Source organism: Bison bison, unplaced genomic scaffold, assembly GCF_000754665.1.
Source record: "Bison bison bison isolate TAMUID 2011002044 unplaced genomic scaffold, Bison_UMD1.0 scf7180017864472, whole genome shotgun sequence".
NCBI lineage: Eukaryota > Metazoa > Chordata > Mammalia > Artiodactyla > Bovidae > Bison > Bison bison.
In genome coordinates, this window is record NW_011495033.1 from 13,847,875 (window position 1) to 13,861,342 (window position 13,468).

The following is a 13,468-nucleotide window of genomic DNA, read 5'->3' on the forward strand; positions in this document are numbered from 1 at the left end:
TTTCTGTCCTTTATCGAGCCCATCTTTGCATGAAATGTTCCTTTGGTATCTCTGATTTTCTTGAAGAGATCTCTAGTCTTTTCCATTCTGTTGTTTTCCTCTGTTTCTTTGCATTGATCGCTGAAGAAGGCTTTTTTATCTCTTCTTGCTATTCTTTGGAACTCTGCATTCAGATGTTTATATCTTTCCTTTTCTCCTTTGCTTTTCGCTTCTCTTCTTTTCACAGCTATTTGTAAGGCCTCCCCAGACAGCCATTTTGCTTTTTTGCATTTCTTTTCCATGGGGATGGTCTTGATCCCTGTCTCCTGTACAATGTCATGAACCTCATTCCATAGTTCATCAGGCACTCTATCTATCAGATCTAGGCCCTTAAATCTATTTCTCACTTCCACTGTATAATCATAAGGGATTTGATTTAGGTCATACCTGAATGGTCTAGTGGTTTTCCCTACTTTCTTCAATTTAAGTCTGAATTTGGCAATAAGGAGTTCATGGTCCAAGCCATAGTCAGCTCCTGGTCTTGTTTTTGCTGACTGTACAGAGCTTCTCCATCTTTGGCTGCAAAGAATATAATCAATCTGATTTCGGTGTTGACCATCTGGTGATGTCCATGTATAGAGTCCTCTCTTGTGTTGTTGGAAGAGGGTGTTTGTTATGACCAGTGCATTTTCTGACAGAATGTGGTCCACTGGAGAAGGGAATGGCAAACCACTTCAGTATTCTTGCCTTGAGAACCCCATGAACAGTATGAAAAGGCAAAATGATAGGATACTGAAAGAGAAACTCCCCAGGTCAGTAGGTGCCCAATATGCTACTGGAGATCAGTGGAGAAATAACTCCAGAAAGAATGAAGGGATTGAGCCAAAGCAAAAAGAATACCCAGCTGTGGATGTGACTGGTGATAGAAGCAAGGTCTGATGCTGTAAAGAGCAGTATTGCACAGGAACCTGGAATGTCAGGTCCATGAATCAAGGCAAATTGGAAGTGGTCAAACAAGAGATGGCAAGAGTGAATGTCGACATTCTAGGAATCAGCGAACTGAAATGAACTGGAATGGGTGAATTTAACTCAGATGACCATTGTATCTACTACTGTGGGCAGGAATCCCTCAGAAGAAATGGAGTAGCCATCATGGTCAACAAGAGAGTCCAAAATGCAGTACTTGGATGCAATCTCAAAAACAACAGAATGATCTCTGTTCGTTTCCAAGGCAAACCATTCAGTATCACAGTAATCCAAGTCTATGCCCCAACCAGTAACTCTGAAGAAGCTGAAGTTGAACAGTTCTATGAAGACCTACAAGACCTTTTAGAACTAACACCCCCAAAAGATGTCCTTTTCATTACAGGGGACTGGAATGCAAAAGTAGGAAGTCAAGAAACACCTGGAGTAACAGGCAAATTTGGCCTTGGAATACGGAATGAAGCAGGGCAAAGACTAATAGAGAGTTTTGCCAAGAAAAATGCACTGGTCATAACAAACACCCTCTTCCAACAACACAAGAGAAGACTCTATACATACAGTAAGAAGGAAAAAATAACTAGTAGACAAACAAGACCAATGTATTTGTATTATTTTTCATAAGCAATGAGTTAAAATTATGGCTGTTTTTTAGAACATTTATTTATTGTGGTAAAAGTCACATAATATAAAACATGAGACCATCATACAGAGTGAAGTAAGTCAGAAAAAGAAATATTGTATATTAACGCATATAGGCTGGATCTAGAAAAATGGTACAGATGAACCTATTTGCAAAGCAGAAATAGAGACATAGATGCAGAGAACAAACGTTTGGATACCAAGTTGGCGGGGGGTGGGGAGTGTGGATTGGGAGACTGATATTGACCTATGTACACTACTATGCCTGTTTTGCTAAGAGTTCTCTATCAAAAGAAAACTTTTTGATAGTTTTGAAAGAAAAGGACATGAATGAGTGGGAAAGAATGTTATCATTCAACCTCACTATAGAATGAATCATGCTATTCACAATGCAGGCAGCCTCTGGTGGCATAGCAACCTATTCAGATTGCAAGCAGAATACCGAGAAGGAACTATGTAAAATCACATCTAAAATGCTAAAATGTACAGTACCTAAAATGTACACAAAACCCTAAATCTATTCTTCCAGACCTATCCTTTCATCCTTACGGCTAATATGCCGAAATTCAAATGATTTTCTGTCATTTCAGAGAGTATCCAAAACATACCATTTTTACCACCCAGTGGCTTCCCCTGTCTCCAAGTTCCCCATTTTCCTGCAGCTTTGGAGTCAGTAGTGAACTTCCCCTTCTCCTTTTAAACTCACCTAGTCACCAACTCATGCGAAGAGTTGACTCATTGGAAAAGACTCTGATGCTGGGAAGGATTGGGGGCAAGAGGAGAAGGGGACGACAGAGGATGAGATGGCTGGATGGCATCACTGACTCGATGGACATGAGTCTCAGTGAACTCCGGGAGTTGGTGATGGACAGGGAGGCCTGGCGTGCTGCGATTCATGGGGTCGCAAAGAGTCGGACATGACTGAGCGACTGATCTGATCTGAGTCACCAACTCTTACTACTTCTTCCCTTTCAGAGATGTGTAGATGCATTGTTTCTCTACTTACGTGGCCACCCCTTTCATCTGGACCCTTATTACTTGATTCCTGGATTGCTGCAAGTTTCCATCCGGTGAACTACTGCCAAAATAATTTTTATGCAATCTCATGTTAATTGGATCCGTATAGCCTTCTGACCTGGTGTCTGGACCATTATCTGGTCTCGGCTTATGTTATTTCAGATTATAGGATGACCCAACTCTTCAAACATTATCCTGTCAGTGACATACCAAAGAGGCAGGAAAGCTAAACATCACTTTAGCTTTATGAATTGTCTTGGTATGCTCCCAGCATCCTGAACTCTTTGCCTCCTTGACCTCTTTAGTCCTGATCTTGTTTTGGTGCCTGGCCTCTGACTGCTATTTACATTTTCCTTGTGGTACTGAAATGATAATGTTATATTACTGCCCAGCCATTTCAGTTCTTAACGTCTTAAGTTTAGCCACCTACTTGACACACAACTTTCAATTCACAATGAATTCTTCAAACTCGTATTCATGGCTCTCTCTCCTTAACTGAAAAGGAAATTTTTACTTTTATCCATGGTGGATCTTTTTTTTTTTTTAAGCTTTCCAGGGCCACCATGTTGTACAACTCAAAGCAGAATCATTCATAATGTATTTTGTGTTAATGGTTTCTCATACTAGAACACACTACTGTAGTGGGAATTTCTAATAATGTACACTCACAGCCTTGAGAAATTTCATAGAAATGGCACCTGGAAAATCAGCATATATCAAGAAACTGTGTTGATGATGTATCAACAATGATGAAAAACATTTTTCATGTTTTTCTTAGAATAATAGCCTTCTTACAGACCCCAAGGCCAGACCCAGAAGGGAGTATGACTGGAGTCACGAAAGCATGGACCTTGGAACAGCTGGTCGGCGTTAGGTATGTACACCGCCTACACACTTGCTGACTGTTCCTGAGACTATCCCACGAGGGAATGGCCTGGGGTGAAAACAAGATCTGGACTATGTCAGTGCAGTGTCTTGGGAAAGATAGATCAAGGAAAGTTTTGTAGTCTGCAGTCAGGAGTAAAAGCTGGACTCAGAGTGGACTCTGCACCTCAGTCCAACAGAGGCTGCAGGCCCCCTGACCCATTGCACCAGATTTCGTGTTCTGCTCTCATTCTCGTCGCTCGCGGCTGGATGCTTAGGGCAACACACTACGATTAATATTTTGTCTTTTCCTAACCCATTGCAGCGATTTTATCTCTACAGTTGTGGTGACTAGATGACCACCTATAGCCAAGGCCCCACCCCAATTTCTAGAACCTGTCCTGGCCAGAAAGGGGCGGTTGAACATCTCTGGTACTCAGTACCAACTTAACCCTCTAATTAGTCCAACGTTATACTCTGTTCTTTCAGTCCTATTAAATGAGGTTTTTTCCAAGCTCTGGATCCTAGTTCTGCTAACTTGTGTCCTGTTTTACCTGATAACATGCCTCAGACCTAGTCCTACAGAGAAGCTCTTGCTACTTCAAAGTAAAATTTCCTCAAACCAACCTGCCAACTGTTGTCCACTGGCATGTATTTAGGATTTTGTTGGTATGCTGGACTAGACCTATAGCAGGCCTATCAAATCTAGTGCCACCGTTATCCCAGCAAAAGGATCTAATCACATCTTTGACCACCTCTCTGGCCTTCATGCTGTGTGCCATGCCTAGCAGTACGTCGCATTAGGAAAGGATATTTAACATCTTTTAAAATGTGATGCCCCAATCAGAAAAGCAATATTCAGATGTTATCTGATGACAAATGTGAACTCTGTTGTTATAGACTATACTTTTATTAAGTGAATTGAAGTCACCTTGACTATAAAATCATCAAACTTTTAAAACATGATTTTCTGAACATCTTTACTATAGTGGGTACTTTCTCTTTTACTGATTGACACAAAATATATGCTGGTCCTATAATATGAACTGCATCATAACTGAATCACAACAAAGCAAATTTGGAACAGGGAAACTATAAAAAAGAATTATATCAATGATGATCAAAAGCATCTCTAGCAACTATAATCATACATTATATAAGTGAAAGTGAAAATGACAGATTTAATGGATTACCTGCCCAAGTTATTTATTCAAATGCCAAGAGGCAATTTACCATAAAAGTGTTTCCATATTTTATTTTCCTTATATGAGCGAGAAGTCTTAGGTGTGTTTACTTATATTATCAATTTACCACCTCATTAAATTCTGGAAAAAAATTATAAAGCATATTTGGAATTATAACGGCAAAAAAGAAAACACCAATAAATTCTTTTGTTCTTGAAATTTTTATTTCAGTTTAAACAAAAAAGAAATGTTACTTATGTCATCCAGGGACAGGTGGGACAGTATGATTATCCTTCATAACTGTTAGCTGGCAAAGTCCAAATGAGAGGTGGAATCTAGGTCTAAGATGCTTATTGTTCCAGGTTATATTTACCTTCCAAAGAGACAATGAAAATAAGTCAAAAAGATGATAAACAGATTTACATGAAGTCACACTAGAAAATCTGAGAAAGTGATGTCTAATGCTTTGAGAAATTCTATTCCCACTTAATACTCTGAAGAATAAATTCTTAAAGATCAGGAGCAGGTGGTTTATCCTATAAGTATTAGACACAATGATATGCACTTTCATCAGTTTGTTCTGATTATTAAGACTCAAGATGTTATTTAAAATCTAGATGTAGGCCCAGACAGTTGGTCATTGCTAACAATGGAAAATGTACATTTCGTTAGAGAAAACAAAAATCTGACTATTAGCATCTTAATTTACAATTATTAAGTCCAATTTTAATTTTTACCAAAAAAAAGAAATACAGCAGCAATTGTTACACACCTGAAAAAGATTCCAAATAGAATGTCCCTATTGACAACAATCAAGAAATTCGAATTCAGTCTACAGATTTTATTTCTGATCATTTAACAAACTTTCAGTTATTTCTTTGAGTCTGCCTCTGTTAACAATGTACAACTTGTCAGATAATTACATCACTGATTTCCAAGCTCTCTTTCCACAACATTTTTCCCCTGTAACTAAGGTGTACCTAGAAATAATGAGACAACCTGAATAGCTGTAATGACCCTCAATAATTCTGTCTTACTAACTAGTTGATCTTATTCCAGTGAAGGCTAATTTCAAATTTATCCAACAGCCTTTGATTTCAGAATTACTTATGATAGTAGAATACTGCATCAAATACAGAAATCTTGATCAATAATCTTCTACTTACATCTCATAAACAATTATCTTTCTAAACAAACTATTTACAAATGTAAAATATGCAATATTGTTTAAAATAAATATACAATATATAGTTTCTACATTCTCAGACAGGCTTAAAAATGAGGTAATAAACACTTAACTGATTAAACCTTTTACCATTCTGGAAATGGCTTAGGGAAATAATGAAAACATTTTTTCTTAGGTCTTTTCATGTTTTCTTCAAATGCTTCTGAGTACATCCTTTTCTAGTCTGAAAAATTATGTAAAAAATCCTTAAGCTTTGTTGGATAGTCTGTCATCACCCCAGTTGCTCCCAAATCAAAGGCTCTTTTGTATTCCTGCTCTTCATTTAATACCCAAACGTACACCTGAAAATTAGAAAAACGAGAAGTATAAGAAGAAATGTTAAAACAGCAAATTATCTTTATGTTAGCATGCATCCACTACAATCTCAGTACACTTAGAAACAACCTTTTAATAATGTGCAATTTAAAGTTTTTCTGGTAAGTGGTCTGAGGTGACCTCTAAAAACGGTCCGACAATCACTTAACCCAGAAAACTCCACAAAATCATGTAAATCAAGAGGTTCAAATCTTCACGCTCCCTTTAAGAACACTTGTGAAACTGCCCAGCCCATTAAGGGTATGCATATCTGGAAAACCACCAAGTATTTGAAGGATGTCACTTTACAGAAGCAACATGCGTGCCATTCCATCATTACAATGGTGGAGGTGCTGGGTATGCGCAGGCCAAACAGCGGGGCTGGACACCGGGTCAGGGGCCCAAAAAGACTGCTGCATTTTTACTGCACATGCGCAAAAATGCAGAGAGTCACGCTGAACTTAAAGGCTTAGATGTGGACTCTAGATGTAGACAGATTCTCTGGTCACTGAGCACATTCTGGTGAGCAAATCTCCCAAGGCGTGGGTAGGACTTACAGAGCTCATGGTCAGATCAGCCCAGACATGAGCTCTCCCTGCCCCACTGAGATGACCCTTACTGAAAAAGAACAGATGATTGTTCCTAACCCAGAAGAGGAGCTTGTACAGAAGAAAAAGATACCCAGGGAAAAACTGAAGAAATAAATAACTTATGGCCTCGGAATAAATGCTGCAAAAGAAAGAAAGAAAGCAAGAAAGCAGCAGCAGCAGCAAATAAAAGCCAAAAACAAAAAACTCTGCAATTTTAAGAAATCATTGAGCCCTTTAAACAAATCCCACTTTGCTCACTAAATATGACTATCCCACCCTCTGGCTTCAGTTCTCACCTACCTAGCTGAGCTCACGTACCTCGGTGAACTCTAGCTACTGAAACACCAATACTATCTTGTTAACTATAAGGCAGAGCTTAAGGTCTTCATATGAGAACCAGTAAAAGCAGCAGAGTTAGGACCAAATCAAATTAGTCAGAAGTTACTGCCCTCTAAACTTGTATTGAACTGGTAAACTATGCTCTTTCTAGAATGCATCATTACAAAAACTTACTTGAATGCCTCGGGCAGTGAGGTGGTCAAACAGAGCTTTTCTCATTAGTAAACTAGAAAAGAAAAGCATAAAAGATTTAGGTACTCAGTCCTAAGGAAGGACTACAATTAGTCCTCAATTCTAATTCAGTCAGTTTAGAGTTTCTAATCCCTACTTGGATTTAATCCTGATGTTTCAGCGCTAGAAGCAAGGGACGGCCTCAAGCAGTAATAGCTGTTGTGGATGGGTTTATATCTTAACTGCTGGATCTCCTTTCTGCTCTTTGCTGCCACTCTTCCTGAAGCAGCTCAATGGAGACCAGGCTTCCTCACTTCTCCTGCTGGCGCCGTACTGAGTGAGAAAGAACTAGGGAGTCTGTGTTCCTAACTTCCCAAATCAAAATAAGGCAGTGAACGTGGGTCAAATTCTATACAGTCACAGTCCATTTACAAAGTGAATTAGTCTTTTGTGAGTTATCTTAGAAACGTAATGTTCATTAATTACGCTATCCTTTATAAAGAAAAAAAAGTTTTTTTTTTCAGCTCCAAATAACTTAAAAAGTGAACTTTTAGAATACAAGTCACTTGAGCAAGATGAAAGCTTTTTGTACTGAAAAGTTATACATATTATTTCTATTCTGTTTAGTCTATTAGAATGATTAAGTAGCAGAAATGAAAAACCATATGCATTTAACACCAGCTAAAATGCATCCTTGGGAATTTCCTGGTGGTCCAGTGGTTAGGGGGCATAGGTTCAATCCCTGGTTGGGGAACTAAGATCCTGCATGCCATGTGGCAGGGCCAAAAAACAAAACAAAACAAAACAGCATCTTTAAAAACTACAAATGACATCAGGAATAAAGCAAAAAAGAATAAACCCTGTGGCACAGAGAAAAGATAAAACTAGTTTTCAAACTCTGAAAGAGGAGCTAAGGAAAAAAAATGGTTGTGATTTACGACTATTATTTAAGCATTCAAGGCATTCAAGGTTCCACTTTCTTTTTCCTTTGGCCGTGTTGGGTCTTAGCTGTGGCCTGTAGGGTTTTCTAGTTGTGACCCCTTAGTTGCGGCTTGTGGGATCTGGTGCCCTGACCAGGCATGAGCCCAGTCCCTCTGTGCTGCAAAGGAGCATGGAGTCTTAGCCGCTGGACCAAGGTTCCAGTGTATTTTATTTGTTTTCAAGGTTCCATTTTAAAGCAATACGGAGGTAGGTTTTACCTAAAATTACACTCAACATGTCTTAGACTTTAAGGCATTTTCTCTAAAGTGGATGCCCACTGTACAGGTGGGGCTTCCATCCTGCTGTTAAGTCTCAGTGTAGCTCTTCCTTAGAAATGCGCCATTAGTCAATCTACACTCTCACATGTGTTGTGTTGCTGTACACGCTTCTTCTCACCATGTTGTTGAGTGCAGGCTAGTGGAAACAGTGAGTAAGTAGCAGGGGACGGGTATACATCCCAGGTCTGCTACTGACACGCCACGTAAATCATTTAACTTTGGGTAGCCAGGTGCTCAGTTTTCTCCTGAGTTTGATGAGATTATCTCCCAATTCCTCCTAAGGTTTCATGACTAGTAATTAAGCTAGTTCTAAATGATTTATACACATCCATTTGTACAATGTTCAACTCATCCTGGTTACAAATTACACATAGAGAGTCTGCTCTAGATTATAAGCATCATATTTAAGAGTTAAAACAATAATATGTATATCAAGAAACTAAAATTCTTACATATCAGAAAGCCAGATGAGAAACTTCTGACTTCTGGACATGGTGTGTGGTTCTTTCAGCCTGAGGGAAAATAAAATTTAAATTAGAAACACAGGAATATATCAGTGTGATAAAACAAGTTCAAGAACAAAAATCAGTGCCTTGATTGTACTTGGTATATGCTTCAGTTCAGTGCGGTGGCTCAGTCGTGTCTGACTCTGCATCCCCATGGACTGCAGCACTCCAGCCTTCCCTGTCCACCACCAACTCACGGAGTTCACTCAAACTCACGTCCATCGAGTTGGTAATGCCATCCAACCATCTCATCCTCTGTCGTCCCTTTCTCCCACCATCAATCCTTCCCAGCATTAGGGTCTTTTCCAATGAGTCAGCTCTTCGCATCAGATGGCCAAAGGACTGGAGTTTCAGCTTCAGCATCAGTCCTTCCAATGAATATTCAGGACTGATTTCCTTTAGGATGGACTGGTTGGATCTCCTTACAGTGCAAGAGACTCTCAAGAGTCTTCTCCAACACCACAGCTCAAACGGATCAATTCTTTGGCATCAGCTTTCTTTATAGTCCAACTCTCACATCCATACATGACTACTGGAAAAACCATAGCTTTGACTAGACAGACCTTTGTTGGCAAAGCAATGTCTCTGCTTTTTAATATACTGTCTAGGTTGGTCATAACTTCTCTTCTAAGGAGCAAGCGTCTTTTAATTTCATGGCTGTATCTGAGTTAGTCACTCATTCCAGTCCATTTTAGTTCACTGAGTCCTAAAATGTTGATGTTCACTCTGGCCATCTCCTATTTGACCACTTCCAATTTTTCTTGATTCATGGACCTAACATTCCATGTTCCTATGCAACATTGCTCTTTACAGCATCGGACCTTGCTTTCATCACCAGTCACATCCACAACTGGGTGTTGTTTTTGCTTTGGCTCTGTCTCTTCATTCTTCCTGGAGTTATTTCTCCACTGATCTCCAGTAGCATATTGGGCACCTACCGACCTGGGGAGTTCATCTTTCAGTGTCCTATCTTAAAATCTGGGAAAGGACAAAATTAAATTAGAACAAAGCCCATTTGGATTCTCTATTTTCATGATTTCAAGCTAACTTTTTGCTACACTCTTCAAAGTTTAAAACTTAAAAGTTATCTTTCTGGAGATCCCGGGTACCCAGAACCCATGTTTCTTCCTTTTTTGGTGAGGCCTCTTTCTCTTGCCTTTGCTGTAATTCTGTATGCAGTAGATGTAAACACATAGCCAAACTTCACTATGTACTAAAAGATATTTGGGGTTAAAAATGAGATTAAAAAAAAAAACCCTAAAAACACTTTTTTCCTTTCACTTTCAATGTTTGAAGACCTAGGTGCATCCTTTTAAGACATGTTTCCTACTGAAAGAGTACACTTGACTTTCAGACCTACAATGAGTTCCTTCAGCCTCTCTGATGCTGAGAGCATCAGCTGTGTCATTAACTTTGGGCTGTGCCCAGAGGCTTCTCTGACTAGTTAAGTCTTTCTACTGTGAAGACTGTTCAGCCTCTTTTGGAGTTATAGTGCACAGTGATTTTCATTCTCCCCAGATCTTGATTCTTGTTTCCTTTCTAACTCCTTTTATCTACACTCTTAGGATTATTCTGAGTCTCCCAACTTAAATTCTTTTTTTTAAATTTATTATTTATTTTAAAATTTATCTTTAAATTTTTGGCTGTGCTGGGTCTTCATCGCTGTGCACAGGCTTTCTCCAGTTGCTGCAAGCAGGGACTACTCTCTAGTTGTGGCATGCGGCCTTCTCGTTGCAGTGGCTCCTCTTGTTGCAGAGCACAGGGCTCTAGGTATGCGGACTTCTCGTTGCGGTGGCTCCTCTTGTTGCAGAGCACAGGGCTCTAGGCATGTGGGCTTCTCGTTGCAGTGGCTCCTCTTGTTGCAGAGCACAGGGCTCTAGGCAGGTGGGCTTCTCGTTGTAGTGGCTCCTCTTGTTGCAGAGCACAGGGCTCTAGGCAGGTGGGCTTCTCGTTGTAGTGGCTCCTCTTGTTGCAGAGCACAGGGCTCTAGGTATGCGGGCTTCTCGTTGCGGTGGCTCCTCTTGTTGCAGAGCACAGGGCTCTAGGTATGCGGACTTCTCGTTGCGGTGGCTCCTCTTGTTGCAGAGCACAGGGCTCTAGGCATGTGGGCTTCTCGTTGCAGTGGCTCCTCTTGTTGCAGAGCACAGGGCTCTAGGCAGGTGGGCTTCTCGTTGTAGTGGCTCCTCTTGTTGCAGAGCACAGGGCTCTAGGCAGGTGGGCTTCTCGTTGTAGTGGCTCCTCTTGTTGCAGAGCACAGGGCTCTAGGCATGCGGGCTTCAGCAGTTATGACACGTGGGCCCAGTAGTCGTGGTTCATGGGCTTAGCTGCTCCTTGGAATGTTGGAATCTTCCCCACCCAGGATCAAATCCATGTCCCCTGCCTTGGCAGACGGGTTCTTAACCACTGGACCAGCAATGGAGTCCTTAAATTAATTTTTTCTCTTTTCAGTTTTTATTTGAAACTTTCTAAATAAACTCCTTCTATTCTCCTAACTCTACCTGAGGTAAAAAGTTCTAATCGCAATTTCAGGAATCCCAAGAATTAAAAAACTTGAAATATTAATTACCTCATTAAACACAAACTATTACATTGCCTTAGGAAGTATCCACTGTCTTTCATTAAAAAAATATACAAACAATATTCTACCACTGTCTTAATCCATAATCACTTTTTAAAGAAAAAAATTAATCCTATGAAATCTGTTCACATCTGTAATTTAATAACATTTCCTTCTAAAAGGAACACCTGCAGATGATCTCGAGAGCACAACAGGCCATTCTAGACCAGAGGAAAGCGAAGTAGTTTAGGGATAAATGGCTAGGAACTGTTTTAATTTAGCAAATGAAAATAGTTTATTTGTAGACAAGAAGCAATTTCTGTTGTTTCATCTAAGAAACAGCTACAGAAATTGCTAATAAATACTATTGTAATCAGGAATAGATAAAATAAGCATACACATAACTAACAAACTCAAACTGGAAGACAAGCATGAAACACAGATGCTGAGTACAAGAGTGCTGACCAACTTCTTTTTCTTACTGATATTTTCTAATGATTGCTGTATGTTCAGCTTGATTTTTTATAGTTCTGTGGGGATGAAAAAAGTTCTCATGCAGGTGAAACCACATTTAAATGATCTCCCCAGAAGCTCCAGAGAAATTTACAGCTAGGAATGACATTCTAAGCATGTGAGATGAAGATCTTTGTTAAATAAAAATGATAAAGATAATTTAACGATAAAAGCTATCATTTATTGAGGGTTTATTTTTTGCCAGGCAACGCTCTAAGTGTTTTATACATTTTTACCTTCGTATTAACAGTAAATTAGTGTGTAAAAAGCAAGGCTTTATACCCAGTAGAGAAGTTACACAATTATGAAGTATCCGAGAATCCCTTGGACTACAAGGAGATCAAACCAGTCAATCTTAAGGAAATCAGTCCTGAATATTCTTTGGAAGGACTGATGCTGAAGCTGAAGCTTCAATCCTTTGGTCACCTGATGGGCCGAACTGACTCACTGGAAAAGACCCAGATGCTGGGAAAGGTTGAAGGCAGGAGGAAAAGGGGACAACAGAGGATGAGATGGTTGGATGGCATACCAACTCGATCGACATGAGTTTGCGCAAGCTCTGGGAGTTGGTGATGGACACTGAGTCGGTGATGCCATCCAAACACCTCATCCCTCTGTCGTCCCCTTCTCCTCCCATCTTCAATCTTTCTAAGTCTTTGTCTTAGTTTTCCAGTAATTGCTAACTGATGAAAACAGGGTAATCACTTACTTCAATATGATAGAAGGCATTGGGATTTCAAAAAACTGTTCTCGAATGGGCACAAAGGGCAAGAGGCCAGTGAAGAACAGGCCAAGAACGAGCAGCACACGTTGTAAACTGAAGAGTATAGGAATTTCCGAATTCTAAAAGACACAAACAATATCAGAGGATTATTGCACAACCTTCAAAATTTCCCAAGACTGTATCTTGACATCTGTTTAAAGTATTCCCTAAATCATCAACATCCACTTCCAAATACACCACACTTAGAAATGACTGGTCCTCGACAAACGGGTCAGGATCTATGCTGGAGTCCTACAGTATAAACCGATACTCAAGTTTCTCCATTCTCCACTCTCCGCTTCTGCAGCACCAGTCCTGTCTGTTGGTGCTAGTCTTTATCACCAGAGATTAAACATATCAGATTTAATGGAATGAGATAAAGAAATAATGATATGAAATATTCAGTAACCTTCTACATACTCAATAACTATACATATTTTTAAAATAGGATATGATACAGATATATGTTAATAGTGTTACAAATATTCACGTTTTCATCTTGCAAAACTGAAACTCTATACTAATATTAAACAAATCCCCATATTCCCCTCCCCCAGATCCCC

At 39.7% G+C, this 13,468-nt stretch overlaps 1 protein-coding gene and 1 pseudogene across 2 annotated transcripts in view; one reads left to right on the forward strand and one right to left on the reverse strand.

The window, feature by feature from the left end:
- Nucleotides 1–4,872: 4,872 nt before the first annotated feature.
- GDPD1 (glycerophosphodiester phosphodiesterase domain containing 1) overlaps nucleotides 4,873–13,468 on the reverse strand; it is a 50,668-nt gene continuing 42,072 nt past the window's right edge. Inside the window, exons 7-10 of one of the 2 annotated variants that reach the window (XM_010861618.1) lie at nucleotides 12,852–12,985; nucleotides 9,019–9,078; nucleotides 7,311–7,362; nucleotides 4,873–6,194 (exon numbers count right to left, since the gene is read on the reverse strand). In XM_010861618.1, the coding sequence (XP_010859920.1) occupies nucleotides 6,072–6,194; nucleotides 7,311–7,362; nucleotides 9,019–9,078; nucleotides 12,852–12,985 (369 nt within the window). In that variant the 3' untranslated portion in view covers nucleotides 4,873–6,071. The remainder of the gene's footprint in view (nucleotides 6,195–7,310; nucleotides 7,363–9,018; nucleotides 9,079–12,851; nucleotides 12,986–13,468) is intronic. The other variant, XM_010861619.1, reaches the window with a different exon arrangement.
- Nucleotides 6,241–7,232, forward strand: LOC105004087 (annotated as a pseudogene).